At 42.5% G+C, this 22294-nt stretch overlaps 1 protein-coding gene across 11 annotated transcripts in view; it reads right to left on the reverse strand.

The window, feature by feature from the left end:
- Positions 1 to 22294, reverse strand: part of fli1 (Fli-1 proto-oncogene, ETS transcription factor) — a 31180-nt gene that overhangs the window by 5939 nt on the left and 2947 nt on the right. For 4 of the 11 annotated variants that reach the window (XM_069535088.1, XM_020095265.2, XM_020095266.2 and 1 more), the window contains exons 3-6: positions 14055 to 14266; positions 13657 to 13811; positions 12894 to 13097; positions 6236 to 6304 (exon numbers count right to left, since the gene is read on the reverse strand). In XM_069535088.1, coding sequence (XP_069391189.1) covers positions 6236 to 6304; positions 12894 to 13097; positions 13657 to 13811; positions 14055 to 14266 — 640 coding nt within the window. Of the gene's footprint in view, positions 1 to 6235; positions 6305 to 12893; positions 13098 to 13656; positions 13812 to 14054; positions 14267 to 18151; positions 18301 to 18548; positions 19131 to 22294 lie in introns of those variants that run through there. The other 7 variants (XM_020095273.2, XM_020095268.2, XM_020095270.2 and 4 more) reach the window with 6 other exon arrangements.

Consider the following 22294-nt stretch of genomic DNA (forward strand, 5'->3'; position numbering starts at 1 on the left):
TTTAGCAGACCAATGTGGTTAGCTTGTTAGTAGATAGATAGATATCTATCTACTAACAAGCTAACCACATTGGTTGTTTAGCATTAGCTTGTTAGTATTGGTTTGTTCATCCAATGAGAAACAACTGAGTTTGACTTTGTTCAATATTGTTATTAAGTATAAGCAGGGTCAAGAAGTCATGTTAAGTTACAGTGACATGGAGACAGGAAGCTAGTTTTAAATCCATGATTGCACTTTTATAGTACTACATTCATTTTGTTTTTGCATGTATGCTGCTAAATTACTTTACATTATTGCTTACATAAACTTGTAACTATTTCTTTTTCTCCATGATCTCATTACTGCTGCTTGTTTAGGACATTGGAAATCCAATCAGACAGGAACATCAATGTTAGAGGATGGAGGGAACTTTGCACATGTAAGTAATCAAACTAAATACACCTTTGCTTTTGAGGTTTGCTCTCATTTCATCAGAATAAAAACTTTATTCATCCCCAGGAGGATATTGTTATTGTTTGCTCCAGATTAGAGAAATTATAAGAAAAAAGGAGAATGAGGTATGATGAAAAATATAGAATAAAAAATGGTTACATTAAAATATGTAGCCTACATTATTCTGAAGAAATGTATATGGGAAAAGAATGTGGCTTGCAGGGTCGCATTAATTCACAATATGCATGATTAATCTTTAAACTGAATCGGTGTGATCATTAGAATAATATGATTTGACATTTCAGAAGTCAGCAATTGTTCTGATGCCATTTGTGTGTTGTTGCTGTTTGTTTTATTCAGACATGAATATTTATCTATCTTCAGATTAGTCTCATCGTGTTTTATCTTGTGCATTCACACAAGTCACATCATTATTTAAGCATTAATCATTTAATAAACTATAATGCTATGTTAACCATATTATAATTTCCCATATTCATCTGAGTTTTTAGACCCCTTGATTTAGTACACAGGACAAATGTAACCAGCTTTTCATTATGAATATGTCTGAATCAAATTAAAGTGGTCATCTTCATAACAACAATACATTTGAGGTTTGTGTGTCAACCATATTACCTCAAACAGCAACACCATAGACATCCAGTAGCATCACATACACGTACATCATCAGCAGCCACTGCATGTTTCTAAACACTGTACAATACTGCCCTCCTGTGGAACGCAACATATTGACACCTTAGTTCCCCTAAAATAAACACCAAATAATAAAGTAATCTAAGTCAAATTCATTATTTCAAAATTATTTCATTCCTTTCAACAGTTGAGGTCTAGATTCCAATCTCACTAAAACTATGAAAACAAAGTTTGCCTGGTAAAATACAGTAAGATAAGATTAGTCCCACAATGGGGAAACCCACCACACAAGTGTTCTATTGTTTAACTAATTTCACAACATACCACTGAAAATGTAAAAACACTTCAAATCCAACGTGTTTTCCCTTCCCTCACTATTGCTGTATATCTTCAAATGGCAAAAGTTCCTGTTGCTCAGGATCTTTTGATCTCTTCATTAGTTTTAAACTTTTCAACTTTACCCCCTGATAGTTCAGTAAATGATATTTAAGTACATTACCCACTCTTTTCTGCACAGACAACAAGAGGGTCTCAGAGCACTCTTGCTGGGGAGAGAGGGTTTTTTTTGACGATGGAGGAAGATGTAAAGAGACAGTGGGAATATAAAGGACATGAACTAAAAAAAATGCATAAATGAGGATGCGATCAAACGAATTAAAGGAATGCAAGTGTAACAGATCGAAAAGACAAAAAGAAAGAGAGGAGGGACAAATAACAAGTGGGGCTGCCGCAGCTCAGCAGGGCTGTCAGGTTCAATCTGGTGTGGGCCGGCAGGATAGCCAAGGAGCAGTGACTGGGGGAGAGTCCTGAGAGACTTGCGTTTCCTGCCTGCCTCGCCTGCAGACAACCTCTCTTTGTTTTACTGGCCCTTTTTTCCCCTCTACTCAACCCCCACCACCACCACCCCCACACAGCCCCCCACCCCTACTGGCTCACCACCACCACTATGAGAAAAAAAAACACATACAACAGGGGCCACCACCCTGTATGTACATCGAGATGGGGTTACAAACAGTAGAAGAGCCGGGAGAGGGTGAAAGGGAAAGAGGAGGAAAGTTATTGACAAGCAGGCGGATGAAGATGGAGACAGAGCGAGTAAGTGCATAAAAAAAAAGCATTGAGAAAAAAAAGAGGAGAAGACATTGAAGGGAGGGAGGGGAAGAATGATGAAAATATCGTAGTCAGACGAAGCACAACCTTGGAATTTGCTAAGAAAACAATGGCAGCAAACTCAGCTACTGTCTGGTATTGGCTGGAGTAGATGCCCAGTAATGTGGGCTTATCCACATCTCTCAGATACCCTCAGTGTAGCTGTTGGCAGCACATTACATTAACCTCCAAAACAATTTTCCCTTCACCCACATGCAAGCCAGAATAGAGGCAGACAGTGCCAAAAAAAAAGAGAGAAACCAACACAAATGCAGCACATTCAAGGTTTTCACCATTACTTCTGTTTCGGGGGGTTAATTTGACGGAGAGAAAACTGGCGAAACATGTAAGTGAAAGTGCAGGAGGAGGATGAAGCAGCAGATGCAAAACGTACAAAGCCCCGAGTGGTGGGGGGGGATAAGGTTCGAGCTGGCCACGCAAAACACAGACATAGACCCCTGAATATGTGCACACACACAGACACAGACACACAGAGCCGCGTCAACCCCCCCCAACCCTCCCGCCTTCATTTTTCCAGGCCTCGCTCTGACTGCGACTTGAGCCAGTTTCCACTCCGGTCTGGGGTGTGGTGCACGCTCCTGGGAGACTTTGACTGCAGGACCAGTTAGTCAAAACAAGGCCAGAGTGCTAGACAGAGAGAGGGAGAGGGAGAGAAAGAGAGAGAGGCAGGGAGATGGAGAGTAAAGGACAAAGACAGAGGGGAGAGGGAGAGAAAGAGACTGTGCACAGACAGAGAGAGAGGAAAGGAGAAGATACAAGTTGTGGACTGTTTTTAACCCAGAGTCTGAGCCAAGGAGAGAGACCCAGACAGGATAAACTTTTTTAATACCCGTAATACAGGTGCTTTAAAAGCCATCTGTGCGAGGAAGGAGCCATGAGAGGAGGAGAATGATGGCAAAGTACAGGAGTTACACACAGCGAGGAGACTGTGGGTGCACAAGAGCAGAGAAGCATCAACTAAAAACAACAACATTTCAGCAACGGTGCTGCACACAAAAACATAAACACAAAAGTGCAAAAAGTTACAGGCAACTCTCGCTCACCCCCTCATCATTGTTTCTATTTCAAAGAGAGAATTTCATCTCTCATTTATTTATTTATTAACTTTCAAAATGCAGCAAAGGGGGGCAATTGAAAGTCGTGGATTTATAACAGCTTGTGCACATAATGGCACACTTCAAATTGTATTGCCACTTTGACTTGGCAGCAAAATGAATACATTGGCAGAGGTGAATCATCATCTTCCCACATTTACCGAGAAGCGGCGGAGAATATGAGTGTTCTCGCTGCAAAAACACAAAATCCCAAAATGCCAGAGCAGCAACACAAACAGAATGGAACAAATTCGAAAAGGTGCAAAAGCTCAGCAACAAGCACCGTATGAATATAAATGTAACACCCAGATGTGCAATGTACATATAACTAACGGAACACATGCACTTAAAAGTCATGTAAATGTATACGTGCTGTACAGGAACTCACCCACTCACACACATGCCTATCCACAGGCAAAATCGTAGACACAGACTTTAGACACACACACACAGAGAGCCGCACACACCCTTTCATAGCTGCTGCATTCCGTGTTTTATATGCTCTCTTTTATTCATAACATTGCATTTTACACCACAGAGTCTGGAGCAGATTAAGGGTTGTCTCCTGCTGTACGCTCGTGCTTACTCTACCCCAAAGAGCCTGTATGGTATTTGACTGTTCTCAAAAGGCAATATGAACTTGAACATCTGGCAATGCTGATCTGTGAAAATGTTAATAAAGGCTTCTCCTGAAGCAACACCGCTTTTTTATTGTCGAGTCACAATTTCTCAGCTCCAACTTGTGAATGTTTTGTCTATCTCGTTTCACGTTGTCCACACGATTTTGCTTTAAAGTAATGTCGTCGCACATCTCTGAAGTGGTTGATGTGTGGGGATCAATCTGATAACATGGTTCTATTGAGTAGTTCATTAAAAAAGTATGTGTCACAGTCTGGGGACACAACTAGAAGTACGGTCAGCACTGCAGGGGCCCGTTATAGAAGTCACCTCTTGTGAAAAGGGAAATGCTGCTTAAGGGAGTGACACTCTTTTCCTGCCAGTCCAAATACCTGGCTCTGAGAACCAGGAAGGCCGGGGTCAGGGGGTGACTGAGTAGAATCTTATCTGGCCTGTCCATTGGTGTATTGGTATTGATGCTGGGGCGTGAACAAGTGCATGGCCTGCTCACAACTCGGGCAGGCAGAGCGAGGCAGAGGGCATTCTTGGACACTTATCAGACCTAGTGTTTCCTCTCCTTCTGCCTTGATAGCGAGCCTCATCCTGTGAGCAAGGCTATCATTGTTATTGCAGTCTTTTCTCCCGTCTCGGGTGGTGACACCATATAGCTGATTTAAAGGATGTGTAGCTTTTTTTCTAACAGATAGGCAGTGCAGCCTTCGTGTAGTTCACGTTGTGTCAGCACAAAATAATGTTTGTAGAGGGAGAAGGAATCGAGAGGAAAGAGACAATCATCCTGCTGCTGAAGGTATTGTTCTCAGACTGGCATCTGCAAGATGTTTTGCTATTCCTCGGTTACAACAGGTCTCATGATACTGCTGGATTTCTATTTTATCATAGATTATCAGTTTAAACAAAGATTCGGTATTTGCACTCATCTCAGACACATGTGGACCCAGATTTAAATAGTGCAATGTATAAGATAAATAAGCAGCCTTACTTAATTTGTCTTTTAGTCTCACAATGAACATGACAGATCTGTAGATGAGGTGAGCTAATAGCTGTTGTTACCTTTGAAAAGGAGGATTATGTTTTCATCTGCATTTTTTGGTTTGTAACAATATTATAGAACGAGTTATGGACAGATTACTAGCCAGGATTTTTTTTTTTGCAAGATAGGATTTTTTTTTTGCCATTTTCATCAAAGGCCCTAATTTTTTTTTATAGATCTTAATTAAAAATGGCTTCACACTTGGGATCTGGTATCTCTAGGTGTGTGTAATTTGGTGCACTTTGATTGAATTTAAGGAGGACTGGACTCGACTGATTGCCATTCTGGTTGCTTTTTGTTTTAAGCAATGTTAATGTTAAGACAGAAGTCTCAACATTTCAATTTAAAGACCTAATGAATAATTATAAAAAGTGCATTTGATTATTATGTATTTTACTAAAGTTGATTTGTGTAGTGAATAAAAAGACCCTAATCTAAAAACAGATTTTTCTTTCTTATTAAAAAATTGAATAGAATATGAATAGAATACGCAGTGTATGAAACTGTGTATAGAAGGTGAATATGTGTTAGGCTTCTACACAATTTGAATCAGGAGTGTGACTGATGTTATGTTTAATAAACAGTGACAGTAATCTCCTAAAAAATGGTTAAAAGTGCAAAGTGACACGTCTTTCCACTTCAATCTGGCCTGAACCAGCAGAACAGCTTCTAATGTTTTCCATTCATATTGTTGCTTCAGCCCCTCTCTCTGACGCCTGTCTCTCCAACAAACATCCTCTTCCACGTCTTACATCCTGCCTCTTTTCCGTAATCGCTGCATTCACAGTCCGCTCTAGCCCCTGATGCTGTAGATAGAGCTCATCAGCACACTGCTTTTGTTTCAGAGCTGAAGTGTTGTTACAGTGTTCGGGTAGAAGGTCTGAATACAACAGTCTGCTGGAGCAGCTCATATTATTTTTTTACAACACAAAAGGTGCACCTGCCCAGAGCTTTGTCAATGAATGCATGTGCTTTGGGTTTGTGTGAATGGTCTTGTATTCTCAAATGTGTGTGTGTGTGTGTGTGTGTGTGTGTGTGTGTGTGTGTGTGTGTGTGTGTGTGCATCTGCTTGTTTGAATCTGGTTGGCACTGTGAAGCAGACATGACAGATAAGAATTATCTGGCTTCTGTATTACATAAATCCAAGTTATACAATGATAATAATACAAATATGGACAGATACAGACAGAGAATAGAGAGATAAATGTGTTCCTACCCTCTTTGGCAGCCAAGCGTGGGGATGGATCTGTGTGAGATGGTGTATTGTAGGATAATGATGAGCTACCTGTAATAACATGAAATAATGCATCAAGAGAAATGAATGACAACACAACAAGCATGTAAAAACCAGGGTAGAAGATATGCTGATTTAATCAATTCCAAAGAGCATTCATTATTAACAGTGTACATTAATTAATATGAGCACAATGGTTCATATATGTACCAGAGTTTCTTTTTTCTCTTAGACAATTCCCATCTGCAGTCCCAGGCAAATGGACAATATACATATATATATATATATTAGCATTAGCAGTATGACAATTAATGTTTGGTTTATAGAATAAGTGCAGCATATTTACATTTATAAATATATTAATGAATCATGATTGAAAGGGAGACATGTGTGACAATAGGTTCAAATGGTAAAACAATAGCCAGTAGGTGGCAGTAAAAGGTTCAGCTCAATTACTGTCAGGCAGCACTAAAGCACCCTTTTCATTTGTTGAATCGTGTTCCTGTTTTGTCCCAAAAAATCAACTCAGAAGGAAAATAACTTGTGTCACATAAATCTAGTCCCAAATAAAGCACATCCAGCATACAGTCAGTCCTTTAAAGGTAGAGAAAAAAATGTCTGTCAGCATTTTAACAGCAAACCCTTCTCTTGAATAATAAAGTCAGGGAGGCAAGACTGTGCACATGGCTGCCTATTCATTTCACCTTATGGAGCAGAACTCTGCACTGCATTCCTCCACTTACACAGGCACCCTGGGCGGCACCAAAATGCTCCCTTAATTTTAGCTGCCCCCAGGCATAAATCAGCGAGTGGAAAAACAGACCCAAAAATGCACAGAGAAAACACAAGGGCAGCTACTTCATAGGGAGTGTTGAGATTTGGGGAGCTGGTGAGCCGGGATGATAACTTTAAAATTAAATTTGTGATGTGCTGTTCTTGAGAGAAACCTACAACAAGTAGGTTTCTTACCTAGCTCACCGTGCGGCTGGTGGTGTAATTGGGGGTGGAGGGGCCCATGGTGGCAGACTAGGGGTCTGTTTTTTTAGGGGGTGGCCGAGGGGGAAAAGTGTGGGGTGCTTCACAAATGTATTCTAACCTCCAAACACCCCTCCCCTACTCTACCTACTCCACAGCACCCCCAAGGCTCTGGGTCTAGTTTAGAAACCTGGGGGCCTCCGAACAGGGGAGCCATTGTATGAGGCCGGGTCCCTGCTCGGCAATCAAATGCAGCTCCCCGTACAAAAATAATTCCACACGCTGAGTGTAAGTGCACGGGGGCAAGCGATCCGCCAAAAGCGCCATCTTCGGAATGAGGGAGAAAGTGTAAGAGTAAGATGAACAGACTGTCAGGAAATATGAAAGAAAAGGGGGAGAGAAGGGGGGAGGAGCAGGAAGGGGCTGTTAACCCTTTTCCTACTGTGTGCCACATATGTGGGCTGACCCAGACAGGCAAACAGGCAGCATTGCTGAGAAAACCTCAAACCATCCCACAGACAAATGTAGGACTGCTGTACAAGTGAAAGTGAGAGAGAGCATGGGGGAGAGTAAGCGAGAAAGAGAGAGAGACCACAGCTGACGGTTCGGTGGAGGGAGTCTTGGCTGCGCTGCCTATTTATTTGGACGGCCTCTTCCTCTCTCAGAAAACAAACATGTCCCGGTAATCTGACAGCACAGTGGGAGGACTGGCCAGTGTTCAGCCTCTGAGACCCTCGGCTTCTCTTTCCTTCCCTCTCCAGTCACATCTGCACAGAATCTGTTAGATTACATAACATCCACAAACAATTTTCATTTCTCTCCTTGACTGATGGCGCTTTTCAAAAGGCCCTGTCCTCCAGTCTGTCACACCCACAATATTGACAGACATCTTTCAGGGCTCACTCAGCAACATGACAGACCTGCATCAAGCCTGTGCTGTTTATTCTGTAGAGCTATATGATACCATTGACTCAAACATGTGGTCTGAGCTTTGTCAATAAACCCAGGGTCCCAGTCACCTAATGTCAGGCATCTTGCCGCCAAGTGATCTCCAGCCAACAGAAAGTCATCCTTCAACTTTATAGCATAAAGCTGCACTGACATGCCCCAATGTCTCCTAATGCCAACTTTACATGTACAAAACTTGCAACAGGTCCTCCTGAACCACAAAATCAAATTTTACATTGATTGTTGTTTTGCTTTCGTACTTAGCCATCGGCTCCATCAAAAATGTCTTCAAACAAAAAGGCTTGTAGACCTGCACGTCTCATTTTCTGTCCTTCAACACATAGACATATGAGACATTCTGGTTTAACTAGCTGTCAGCTTGTGCTTTCGAGTTATTTTGTCTGACCATCAACAACAAGCTTATAAGCAGATCATATTCATATGAAGTGTCATCATACCTGAGACATGTCAGGGGGCAAAATTGCTTGTATCGTCCACTGACTAGAAAACATATAGTTATGCCTGATTGTACATACAATTAAGTATCAGGAGTAGTTATGTGACCTCCCCACACCTGATTGATCACTGCATGGGTGTAAAAATACAGAAAGGAAAGGTTCAAATGCATTTCAGCACTGTTGTTGGTGTATAATGCTACCAAAAAGACAATAACCATTTGTATTCTATCACCTGAACAGTATCATATTTAGGTTCATTATTTAAATTTGCGTTATTACTAGGTTTACATGCATATTCTAAAAACACATCACTCTCCTCATACTGTCCATTGCTGCATCTCCTCTTTTCAGTCACCCCTTTGTTAGGGGTTGTGCCAAACCAGCCGCTAGATGTGCATCATGCAAATGTCTAGCATCGTGACACCACGATGAAGCAGGAGACTCGGTCGGACCCCTGACATGGCTTTTCTGGACCTTTAGGAGCAGTGTTTTCTGTCTGGGAGAGGAGCTCCCTTTGCTGCTGACTTTTTGGCTTGGATATTGTGTTGAAGAAAAGTAAAACTGAAGAAAGCCCAATATGTCTCCTTTAGTAATTCTTTAACCTAACTGTTGCAATGCACAAATATTGCAGTGAGAAAGAATAACAAATATTAAAATTCTTAACTGGCGATTGGGTTTCATGTTCAATTGTCATGTGCCTCCAAGTAGCTAGCTTCATTTACAACTGTCCTCATCTCAGTGTTTACATGAACAGCAACTGCTTTTAATCCACCTCCACTTATGCTAATATGATGTAGGTACAAAAAATCTTGGAGTGCTAAGTGTCTGAACCCCAGCAGTCAAGTGAGCAGCCACAGACTGCTCCGTAATGATGGTTAACGGCAGACAGCTAACAGTAAAGGGCGCGGAGCCAGGTCGTTGAGCCCCTCTGCACCAGTGATAATCTGCCAATTGAAAGAACTAATGCAAGGGGAGCGCAATAAAAATGTTGTGAGAGGAGAAAGAGGAGAGAGCGTAAGTGAGAGAGAGCGAGAGAACGAGAACTAGAGAGCTCTCCAGACCTCCTTTTTCCCTACTCAGCCTTCGAGCCCAGATGTTTATGGTCTGTATAAACTATTGAGGGCTCGAGAATGTCCCCCACTCTGGAGTGAGCAGCAGCCGTGCAGAAGCCCAGACTTATCACTCTCCCTCTCTCTCTCCGTCTTGACTCCCTCACTGTAAATCCATCCAGACACACAAGCAATGGCGACAGCTGGGAAACAGAACTATTGCTATTCTCCAAAGGCACTCAATCATGACCACCTCGCACCATTTCCACACAGTTCTAAAAAATAGTCCATCCGAGACTTTTCTATATCACACTCTTCTCATTTTATAACTGCTTCTCCTCCTCACACCCTCCTGCCCTTGTCCTCAAATAACTACCATAAAAGCTATCTGTCAAGGATATCTTTTTTCATCCAATTTCTTCAATTATGTTTCTTTAGATTTACAGAAGATTTGCTCTCAATTCTCTGTCTCGTTACTTTCCCTCTTGACTCCCTCCTTTCACTGCTGCCTTCTTCTCTCTCTTTCTCCCCCTCTCTTCTTGCATCTCTGCGTCTTGGAGGATACAGCCTCTCGTTGTCTGAGGTTTTTTGCTCCGCTCCGTTTCCAGCACATGTGGTATCAAACCGACCTACATGGGTGCGATAAAGCAAACAGTCCGCAGTCCCTCCCTGACAGACTAATTTGAACAAATTCTCAAATTGCACACAAAATTGAAAGCACATTGGGGTGTGGGCGGCCATCACTTATGAAAATCTGGATAAGTGACCAACAAGAAGGCCAAAATAATGCATGGGCAACTACCCTTGTTACTGTAAGCAGCTGGGTTTCCAGACAGATGTTCAGAATGTACCCGTGGTTGCACCAGCGTGGGTGTCTGAACAACATTTCTGCACATGACGTGGCAGGAATTTTCTTTTTGTTATGGTATGGCTGTGTGGTGGAGATGTTTATCCCTGCCCCATGCACAGTGTACATACTGGGCTTAATGACTCTCAGGAATGTTAATCAGAGTTTCAATAACCAGAACCCAATGCACACATCATGCACACAGATGTACTGTATATGAAATGATTGCAGACCCCCTTGGACCATCCATCTTTTGGAAGAGGATCTGGCGTAATATAGTAAAGAGTGGTGAATGGGGTTGGTGGAAGACATCACATGACCTGTAATCACTAATACTTCCAGGGCTCGACTCAGCCTTCCCCCTCCCTCTTTCTTTTTCTGTATTCTGGGAGCTCGGCCCTGCTCCAGCTCTCGTGAGTGAAGCCAGAGGTCTATTTTCTGGACGGGGTTACTCCTCGTCTATGATTGTGTTTGTTTGTGCTGCGGGGGGAGAAGAGAGAATGGCTTTAGTTTCCAAATCAGCCCTGCAGCGTCTGCATGAACCCTCCTCCTCCTCAGCCCTCCTCCTCCAAGTCCTTCTCAGTCTTCCTCAGACCTTCATTTACTAACATGGTTCCTTTTGCCCCTAGGCTCCCAGTGTCAATAATACATGCTGCTCACTTCTCAGAGAGCTTCCCCAAAACAGGTCAGTCAGTCCAGGCACGGAATGGGAGCATTCATCTTTTTTGATTGTCGGGAACGGATCCAAAGCAATTTCAACTGGCAAGTGGAGAGGATTCCCAAGACATCTCTTCTGTCTCCAAAACATACAAGGTCTAAATCAAAAAAAGGACAGCAATGGGCAGAGTCGTGGTGCAGCACGCCTAAGCCGTGGCTAAGTCCCGCAACCAGTGGCCATAATGAAAACTGCTCTGCGGAGTGTTCCCAGTGGCGGTCAGACAGATCCACCCGCTGCAGTGCTACACAATGAGGCTGTTATACTCATGACAAGCATCTCTCTTTCTGCCCAGACGCTGTGCACAGAGAAAACTGTTGACACCCACAAAATATAGTTCCCATTACATCACACTGAGGCCCATCACAATTTTTGGGGAGTAATGTTAAATTTAGTCAAGCCATCAGTCACTCCACCCAGCGTGGTGTTTTGATATTGTGCAAAAGCAGCTCACACTATTTAAAGGTGTAGAATACAAATAACTCAAAGACAATTGACTCTGTATGTCTACCAATCACATTACACATGATCTGCTTATTTTTATAGTAAACAGTGGGTCAAGCTATTGTCTGAATTAGATATCACTGTGTATTCAAGGCAATACCCACACCAGATGTTACATCTTGTATTGAAATGCAATTTGCATACTGACTCAGAACATTGGCTTTGTTTCCCCGCCGAAACATATGAAGCAGGATTCCACCGAGGAACTCTTCAAAGGTAAGAGGCTCAAATTTAGTTGCCTCCGTTGCAAATTGCAGATCAACTTTCTTTGCCGTGCTGAACACACAGGCCTAGCGTGATTCCTGAGGCAATGCACCTGGCCTTCATCTTTCTGTGGACCATGTGGAATAAGGCACTGCAAAGTGTAGTGGGGGGATGCAGTTGATGGTTATCTGGAGAAGGGAAAGAAACCCTCTTGGTTTCCAGAGCTCTGCTTAATGCTGGGTAGACATTACGGAGAAATAAGTTTCCAGTAAAAGCAATTTCATTGTTTATTGACGGTAATATGAATATAGTGTGGTGACAAAAAAAAAGTGTCATGTTGTTTGCTTTGGTTTGGCGTTTTTTTTCATTTTCGTCTCATCCAAAAGTAGAGAAAAGTGTATGAGAGGAGGCTTGTGTTTTGAAAGTCGATGTTGACTTTGACTATTCTTTGGCAAAGATGGACGCCAGTACTGCAGAAATACGAGCACAGCGCATCAACATTATTGTCTTAGTATTTCCCTTCTGCTGTCAAATAAGATGATCATTTGCTGATCATTTTTTACAATTGAAACAAAAAGAACTGCTATCAATGCCTTGCCTTCCAAAACATCACAGTTAAAAGGACAACATTTGTCTGTGAGGGGGAACAGGGACAGAGAGGGCCTCCTCCACTGACATGGAGTGGTCAACTGAAGTTATGTGCCAAACATCTGCTGGTGGCCGCTAAAAACTACTTATATCTACCGGTAGTTTGTAACTTAATTAATGCAGAAGACCTTCAAACCTACAAGAGATATATACCAACTTGTCCTATATTCCAAAACTAACTTTTACTTGTCCAACAATTTTAGTTGGGAGTCAAACATTAGTCGTATATAATTAACTACTTGTAATTATCTGAAAGTTCCTTTTGCCCCTTTTCTTAATTAAGTGTACTTACTTTCCCTGAGGTAATTGAGATGAGAGAGAAGCACTTCGGCGTTGTACATGGTGGTGAGCCGGAGGAAGTCGTCCTTGCTCATCTTGCAGAGCTCTTTGCCGTCTGTGTTCTGAAACATGGCTGTGTCGATCTCCAACAGGCCATACTCCTTAATGGCCCACTCTAGCCACTGGCGCACATGATCCTGGGACCACAACGACGGGTCTGCAGGAAGAAAGCAGAATTGTATTGACTTACTTACCAGTAAAGGTTAAGTAGTGTCCTCCAAGTACTGCTCTTATTAGGTTAATAGATGAGAAGCCTTTTGGTCAGTTTAATACTAACATACATGTGCTCATTTTTGGGAAAATACAGTCATCCTCTCTCTTTCACTGTGGCTTATGTGTAAAAACGTCATCAACTTGTGCAATTATTCTAAAGGCTTGACCCCAACCTGCACTTGTTGCTCCATGTGCTGTGTTATTTCACACTCCAAACCAGTGAAAGAAATATATAGCTCTGGCAAACAAACTGACATTTCTACCTGCACGGACTCTGCCGTACTCCCATGGGTTATGTAAAACACTGGAACAATGCTTTGCACCATGAAGCGGGTAAATAAAAATGGTACTCATAAAACATTTACAGCATTGGCAAAATGACATCAGTAGAGAGGAGTGGTTCTGTGTGTAATCACAGCTGCAGCAAAGGAGAAACACCTAGAATAATTTGCCCGATTATGAAAACACGATCACCATTGTTTTTCTCTCGTAGCTATCCTTACCTGCAGGTACAATGACTCTGCGCTCATTGGTGGTCATGTTGGGGGGAGGGGCATTCTTCTCGTCCATGTAGTTTCCATAGTTCATCTGTGAAGTGTCATTACCCCCCACCAGCTTATTGCATTTACCCACGCTGCAGTCCACTGGAGACTCCCTGCTGCACAAACACGCAAGGTTGTAAAAGTATTATCAGAAGATAAATTGGGAGTTGTTCGTTTTCTTTTCCAGTTATTTACTTTGGCATGCCATGAGATATTTAAGCCCTGCACTTGCAGGGACCAAGTATAATTGTAGGTTAGCTATAGTAAAATAAATGGATATTCAAGGCGAGGTAATATTTCACAGTATAAAGAAGAATTTATAGAAATAAACAAAACAGGAAGTGGTTGTGATGTCATACCTGGATCCATTCATGTGCTCATATTCTCGCTTGACATGGACCCGCACCGGCTGGTTGATCCACTCCTGCTGTGGGGGTAAGGGGTTGATTTTGTGGGTCTGGCCGTAGTCCTGTGTGCCAGATGCAGTCATGTCTGTCTTGGGGAGAGGGGCAGCAGCAGCGTACGGAGGCTCAAATAAGGACTGGTCTTCACTCACCACTGATAGCGCCTCCTGGAGATGGAAGGAGCACATACTTGGTATACATTTCTTGACTAACTTTTAAATTAAAGTATATGAGCAAAATCCACACAGGTCACATATCCAAACTATCCTACACTTGTTTCACATTACAGAGAGCACTCACATTCATTTCCATGCGGTAATTAGAGGTGCTTCTCAGCAGCTTATTTCAATTTAGGATAGAGAGCTAGTGCTGCTATTTCCCCCCTTGCTTTTCTTGTGCTAAGCTATGCTAACTGCCTGCTGGCTATAGCTTCATATTCAAAGAACAGATATCAGGGTGGTATCACATGTCCAACTATTCCTTTAAGAGTGGGAGGATACAGTCATCCCGTAAGAATGAGAAGAATACACTCAAATTTGTGAGCAGATACAGCAATGGTCTTTCATTTGACAATACCCAGAAACTTGTGATGTGATTTTTTTCAGTCTCTTGTGTATTTTTGTTTACAGCAATTATGTGTAGTTATGGGTCATATCACAGTCTGGCATCCTAAGTAGTTTGTGTATACAACTCATGTAGCAACTGTAGTTTCCTGTTGATGTTAGGATGACTTCAATCATGCCCACAGTGGAATGAAACACAAGATTTGGTGCATCCAACCTAATGTTTCACTAACATTATGATCAAGTGTGAATGGCTTCTCTACCAGACAAACAGGTTTACACATGAAACAAATCTACAAAACTAACCCGAATAAAATTGGGAATCTTACATTCATCATACTCCTAACGCTGACATCACAAAACTATCCCAAACAAATTTCCCTGATTCCCTCAATCATTTACTCTCGCCTATTATCCTCTTAATGTCACTGGACCCAAAAATCCCCTGTCAGGCCCTGATGTGTCTTCTCTCTTGTCTGGGCCTTGGGCTTCCCTTCACAGCTGAAGACTCAACAGAAGCAGGGGGGATCATAGCTACACTGACCCCTCTGCTGTGGCTCAGCTGGAGCAATGTAAGTTTATTAAAGAAAACAAACGCAGAAAAGAAGGGCTGGCCAAGACATTACGTGTCTTCGACATGCTCCTCGTGCAGTGTTTTGGAAGTGAGGCATGGATTATATACTTGATGGGTCACTTTTTTTACACGCAGATCTCACTACTTTGACAGTGAACAGAGTCACGCATGTCACCATCTCAGACCTGTGCCAGGCAATAACTCTTAGCTGGCTTAAAGTGCATAAACTGCTTAATAAGGAACTGATGAGTTTTATAATCAATAAAAGAAACAAAAAGCAATAAACAATAAGTCTGAATATCGAGTGAAATCATTACAGTCATATGTCTCTGCTGAGGATTAGACTCTAGTCTGATGCACATCTGGATCTGATAGGATCTGATGGCACAGCTTAGACCGAGACGTGTCTAATCCCCATGGACTGAATTATTTCATTCCAAAATGCCACATATCTGCTCCAGGGGGAAAAATGCTACTTGATATTCATTGATCAATATTTCCAACATGTCGTTTGCATTCTCCAAAATGTTGAGTTTATGAAAGTGAAATCCTCCTGATCTCACATGACTTCAGTTCCATTCCTTTCTAAGACATGTCATGCGAATAGAAAGTCCTCACTCGTGCCTATTTGAATGATAAATGTCTCTTTTTGGAGCAAACGTCTGCATAGCACAAGTGGAGATAGATTCTGTATACGGCCTTGGCGTACACAGAATCTCCACAGTGACTATAAATTGTTGTGATGCTGTCTTAACAGCGAGTTAAAAAATACAACACGCTAAAATGTCTGTTCTTTATGACAGTTATAGCTGCTTCATACATTGTAAACACAAACAAAATGACTATGTTGAAACTTTGAACTCTGAAATCTGAGTTCTTCAAATATTTATTGTCAGAAACTAAATTGGTGTGTTTCTAATAAGTAGCTGAAAAATTGTATTTGCACCATAGTGCCCTCTGTTGTAATGTATGGATCCAGATTTACAGTTACTAAAGTTTTAACCACATTTTGTGAACACTTGGAATAAAATGCACCTTTACTCTGGTCTAACAATAAGATGAAGTGAACTGACCAGTCAAACAAAACTGAGTTAAATCACGCAGATTGTATTGAATTATTCTTCACTCATTCAAGGAATTTCACAAAGTCCTGCTCCTCAGGTTAATGGCTCAATAATAATAAAAACCCATAACCTCTCTAGAAGAATTTAACCATCACGACAGAATTAGATTTTCCAGTGATTACATCAGGGGATCCATCACAGTCTGAGCACTGGCAGCGGGACCCACTATCTGAGCAGACCACAGAAGCCAGTCTGTGGATGATAAAGTGTAGAAGAGTGAGGGAATGTCTCATTACGGCGCGATAACGGCTCAGTCGACTATTACAACTGTTGCACGTTATATTTACAGTGACATATCAGCCTGCACAATTGAAACCATGATTGGCAAGTGGTGTGTGCGCCCATCAAGATTGCAGAGGTTTTCTTCTTTTTTTAAAAACTGAACGCACACCATGGACGTGAAGCAGATGACACAGCAGTGCCAATTTGATGTCCTTTACAGTATCTTTAAAGAACACACACACATATTGACAGTGAGTGCTACTGTTTTTCTTTATCTCACAATGTTCACAGATAATTTGTGGAAGGGTTATATGCCACTTTTACGCACTACATCTGAGGACTCCACCTAAAATCTACTATCACCAAAAACAGTTGAAACCGTCCATTTCAGGATATAAAATTAATCTGAACTACAGTTTTCTACAGAGCCACAGAAAAAGAAAGCACCACACCATAGCTCAGCTGGGAGGATGCAAGGCCCGTTATAAGTATTGTGTGAGTGTGACACCTGCTGGGAGCCACTTCTGTTCTGTTCACATCAGCCAAGTCTATCTCCCCAAGTGCGTCACGACGCGTCTGGAGCAGACTGGATATGCATGCAGCAGCTCCACATCCAGACTACACGTGTGTCTGTTTGGCGTTCACACACAGCCATCTAAGCGGGAGCCACCCGGTGAGAGAGGCAGAGGGGGGTTGGCATTCCTGTCTTTTGTTTAAGGAGGAAGAGGAAACCTGTCAGGAAAAGATTGTGTAGAACGGGAAGCTCTCATGGTTAGAGAGCCCTTCCTCTCTTTTAGCGAGCATGAATGCGTCTAATAACCACTCATTTACACCCAAGGATTCAATCTTGATTGCAATAATCCACACACATTTTTGCTTTGTTGCACACATCCAGGGTACATAATTGCACCCCCCCTGCAGTGTGGCATCCATCCCCAGCGCATAACAAACCGCTCGCAGCGCTCTGAGCGGGGAATGACGGGATTTAAGTGACTATATAAGCAGCCTGACATTTTTGTCTGGCCCAACGTTTACACTCCTCCAAGACTCACACCACACCCAGCCGCCACAAACCCGCTACTTTAAATTTCCAAAAAAGAAAACAAGTCCCTGCATCAGTTTTCTGCAGCAGTAACAGTATAAACGCAGATGCTGCATTCTTCTGAGCTTACTTACACTTGTTTTAACCGGAGGACACAGACACACTGAACGCATGCATGGCTCGGGTGAACTAATGGGGACTTGCCATTCAACATCTGGTGGCTGCAGCCATAATACATCTGGAATTTGACTGTCGAGGGGCCAGTAGCCTATGTTAATGTGGACCAGCGCTCTTTGACTACCAACGCACCATTTCAAAATAGTTGAGCAACCATATGAACGGCAAGCCAAGGTATCATTGTGAAGCCCTGTGGTTAAAAGTGTTGCAAACTATGCAGTTACCGCATGAAGTTGCCAAATGACAGCTTTCCTTAAACTTCGACTTAACTCACTGCCCGAAAGCAGAGTGAAGGCACTTTCAATAAACAACAAACAAATTATTTCTCCCTCTTTCTTTAAAATCCTAACCATTACAGTTGATGACCCTCGGATCTTCGGACTGCAGCCGGGCGATGTGCCACACCGCTGTTGCGCAGCTCGACACATCGTATCGAGCGGTACATCCAGTCATGGCTATTGCTCAATCTCCGCTTCCCAGACTAAACCAAACGCTTGAACTCGTGGATAACTTATACCTAAGTGAAGTTACAGTCTACGGCGTGTTGTCTGAAACAAACAGCAACTCCTTTGTGCCTCTCTAGACGTGCGTAATTGTGCGCCTGGTCCCTCAAATCCAAAGCGTGATTCTGATTCAGCCTTAAATCCACACGGTAGAGTATCCTCACAGCCAGACAGCTTTAGGAAAAAAAAGAAGACAAGGGGATACTCTCAAAGAAAAGAAGAAAAAGGAAGGAAATCTGGTTACCGCTTTCAGACCGAGAGAAAAAAGCCGCTCATCGTCGTGAGATCGGAGGTCCCAGCTCACAGACCGACACAGAAGGGCATTTCAAACCCATTGCTTAGAAAAAAGGAGGCGCAACTGCGAAAAAGCCAGTCTCCCACAAACCCATACACCCCGTTCTCCACCCTTACCTTAATAGTTCCGTCCATTTTGCGCAAATTTCAGCGGACCCCGACAATATCCCAAACATGACACGCTCCTGAATTAATTCCAGCCCCGGTATATGTGGCGGAGAGACAGAGACACTTTTACCGGATTGAGTTTTTTCTTTCCTCTAAATTTGGGAAGTGAAGTCACCGCTGTTGAGAAGGTTGAAGAAGGAAGCTGTGTGTCACCGAAAGCCCTGCCTTCAAAAAAGCAGGATACTGTCCCAGAGAGATAAGCAGGGAAAACAATTGACTGTTCGCTCCGCTGTTATGTTTTTCTGCTCGGAAATATTTACAGGATGGCTGCCTGCGTTGCGCACAGCCATTGCTGCGTATAGCGTGCTGTAGAATGGTGTTGTGTTTTGCTTTCCCCAGTAATGGCACAGATGGTGTGGACGGGTTTACTATTTGTTCGACTAATGAATTATATCTGCACATATTTGACTGAGGTTTTCTGGAAAGACACAGGACACTCTTAACTTATGTGATCCTATGTTTTAGAGGTTCACGCCTACACATCAGACTTGCATCTGGCCATGCCTCCATCCTAAATCATCATACGTTATGTTTTATTCTACAGTTTACAGTGAAAACGATACATTGAATAAAGTTGATCCTTGACTGTACACGGGCACATGTTTCTCTGCTGCCCTCCTTTAAATCAAAGGAGGGGAGAAAGGTATGGCAGGAGCTGTTGCAGCCTTGTCTTTTCTGTTCCAGCTCTCTGGGAAGTTTCTCTGAGACACCATTAATAAAATCCAAGTATTCAGCTCCCAACCGCACTATAGTCTGAGGGTCTGCGCTACACGTGTGAGTCTGCGGCTCAGCGCAGCGCTGAATGGATGAAACGCAGACTGCGTCAACACCGGGGACCAAATTCATCACTATTATCATTTTAATTCATATTATTGTTATTATTTATTCTACCACGTTGACTATTCTGTTGTTATTTGATGGATTCTTCATTAACGCCTGACCTTTAAAAAAAGAAAATCCTCTATACTCCCCACCCCCACACAGGTTTTTTTTTCTCTTTTTGTCTACCCTGTGAAATTGCCCTCATCAATTCAAACGCAATTTTAGTGCAGATGCTTGACATGGAGCCAGCTCTGAACGTGACCAGACCAAAAACACGGAAAGGAACGTCAATTTGTGTTGCCACTTTCAGCATTTCAGTGTTGATGTTTTTTACTTAAGAGAAATAAAACAAATACATTTTATAAGTTGGTAACTTAAATTTGAAAGTACTTTGATTCTATTTCATTTGATTCATGGAATTAAAAAAGCTTGAGTCCATCTTGGAAATAGAATTTAATCATTACAATGTATTAAGAAAACCCAAAAAGTATTTTAGGACTTTACTGAGGTCAAAGGTGCATGTAGCCCACAAAGCTTGTTTTTATGTTTTTTGATTTCATTTAGCTGATGTGAAGATGATGGTGATATACTTGCAGTACTGGGGTTCTGCCTTGTTCAGTGGGCAAGCAGAGACTATGCCACCGCCGCCGCTACAACTGACAGCAGGGCCGGCCTGTCTGCTTTCTGCTTGGGGGTCTGGTGGGGCCGTGCATGGGCCCCCACCCTTGGGACCACCACATCTGGATCCTGCTATGGGTCAAGGCTTCTCCTGCCTGAGGCCAGTTCAGCCTTGTGTAATTAAGGGAGACACCTTGTTTAACTCTTCAGCGACTGGTTCGGTTTCCTTTTTCTTCCATATACACATTCCTGGGTTTTGTGGCTTTCATATAGTCGTTTTCACTGGAGGGAGTCCGTTGATAAAGTGAGGGATTAAAGAGATGTTTAGCTGTGACCTGCAGTTGGTGATTCACCATATGAGACTTCTTGACCACTAATACAAAAACAGAACTGAAATTACCAGATCCTGATGCTGCTTTGACTTTATGTCATCAGTTTCCATTTTAAAAAAAGTTTAACCTCCACTCCACTGGAGAGGCCAGTTAGTTAGTTAAGGCTTTTTGAATAGCAGAAATAAAATACAGGCCTGCATAATAAACATGATGCTTTTCAGGTGACCACCAGACGACACTATACCTCACCCCTGTACTCAAATATCTGCAGCCATAAAGCTGATTAGGAAATACTGGGGGTCCGGGACCTACCAAGACCATAATGAATACAGTGGTAACAAACATTTTGGAAGGCCAATAAACAGATGCAAGTTGGTTTACACAGCGAACCACAGAACATCTGGCTCGACGCTGGAACTAGACAGCCAGACATTTCTTCCTCACACCACGAGCCAGTAGCTCCTCTGTCTCTCCTCCGCTGGGGCAACAAGCCAGAGGTGGGCGGACACTATGGTGCGTTTATGTACGGCAGCCTTTCAATTGTTGTAGGCCCATCCTTTCCTCTTAAGCCCATATGAAGCTGTGCTAAGATTTATGGAGTTAAATATCTTCAATGAGAAACAAAAATACTGTCGAAATGATTTTCTTCATCAGATGGGCTCAACATGCGAAAACAAAAGACAAACTGTACTATAATTTATTTCTCTTGACTGTGCCATGCTAAGTTCTGCGTCATGCCAATGTACTATTTGTTTTTGAAAAAAAAAGACATCTCATGCACATGAATTTGACCCTTTTTTTCTTGCTTTACACTCGGTAACAAACCATTTTCTTACAATATAGTATATATCAATCGATTGTTTTGCAGCACATGGAAAACTAATTTGATCATATACCTGGAGTGGGAAGTATATTTGCTCCTGAGAGTGTGTGAGCAACTGCTCGGCGGTCGAAGAAACAGTCCCAGTGCATGCATGTGAGCGTTGCTGTTTTATTAGACTGCAGTCCTGTATTCAGATCATTCCTTCTCTCGGGCTAAAAAAGACGGGCCGACCCAAAAAAATACTGAGGGCAAAAAGAAAGTGGTGTCTGCAGCACATATACGCACGAACTGTCTGGCCCCTCGCTCCAGGCCATAATTAATTTGAGATTTATTTTTATTGGAGAGTTCCAGTCTCGCCTGGCTTTAACCAAACAAAACCAAATGCTGGGCCGCGGATTCGCTTGAATGGGGGATATTTCTTTTAATTTTTTTTGTGTGCGTATTGGGGCGTGCCACATTCTTACCAGTATCTCCCTGAGTAAGGAGGTGGGTGCAGCACTTGCACGCAAAAAAAACAATACCGTGAATGCAGGAGGAATAATAATAAAAAAAACATTATTGGAAACAGAACAAACAGAACCAGGCCTAATCTAGTCTGCATTTCCACAGCAAATCAAAGAAGCCATGAGATGCGAGTACTGTAAAATTGAAAGTTAGCTCTCCTTCCTCTCCTATAACCTCCATCTGCTCCTTCACTGGCCTCCTGTCTTCTTTTGAGGGAGCAGGGGAGAGAAAATAAAAACTCATTTGAAAGCATATTTTCTCCTAAAACATTCCTCACCATTCAACTCCCGCACAACAAATCAGGAATTGTTCTGCGCCCTAAACGCAGAGTCCCTCTCGCTGCAGTGGCACAAACGCTGCGCCTGCATGAAATGAAAAGAGCCCTTTATTCAAAGGGGGAATAAGTCTTCAAAACATTAGCAAGTCGCC

Source organism: Paralichthys olivaceus, chromosome 11 (assembly GCF_024713975.1).
Source record: "Paralichthys olivaceus isolate ysfri-2021 chromosome 11, ASM2471397v2, whole genome shotgun sequence".
In the NCBI taxonomy this organism is placed as follows: Eukaryota; Metazoa; Chordata; class Actinopteri; order Pleuronectiformes; family Paralichthyidae; genus Paralichthys; species Paralichthys olivaceus.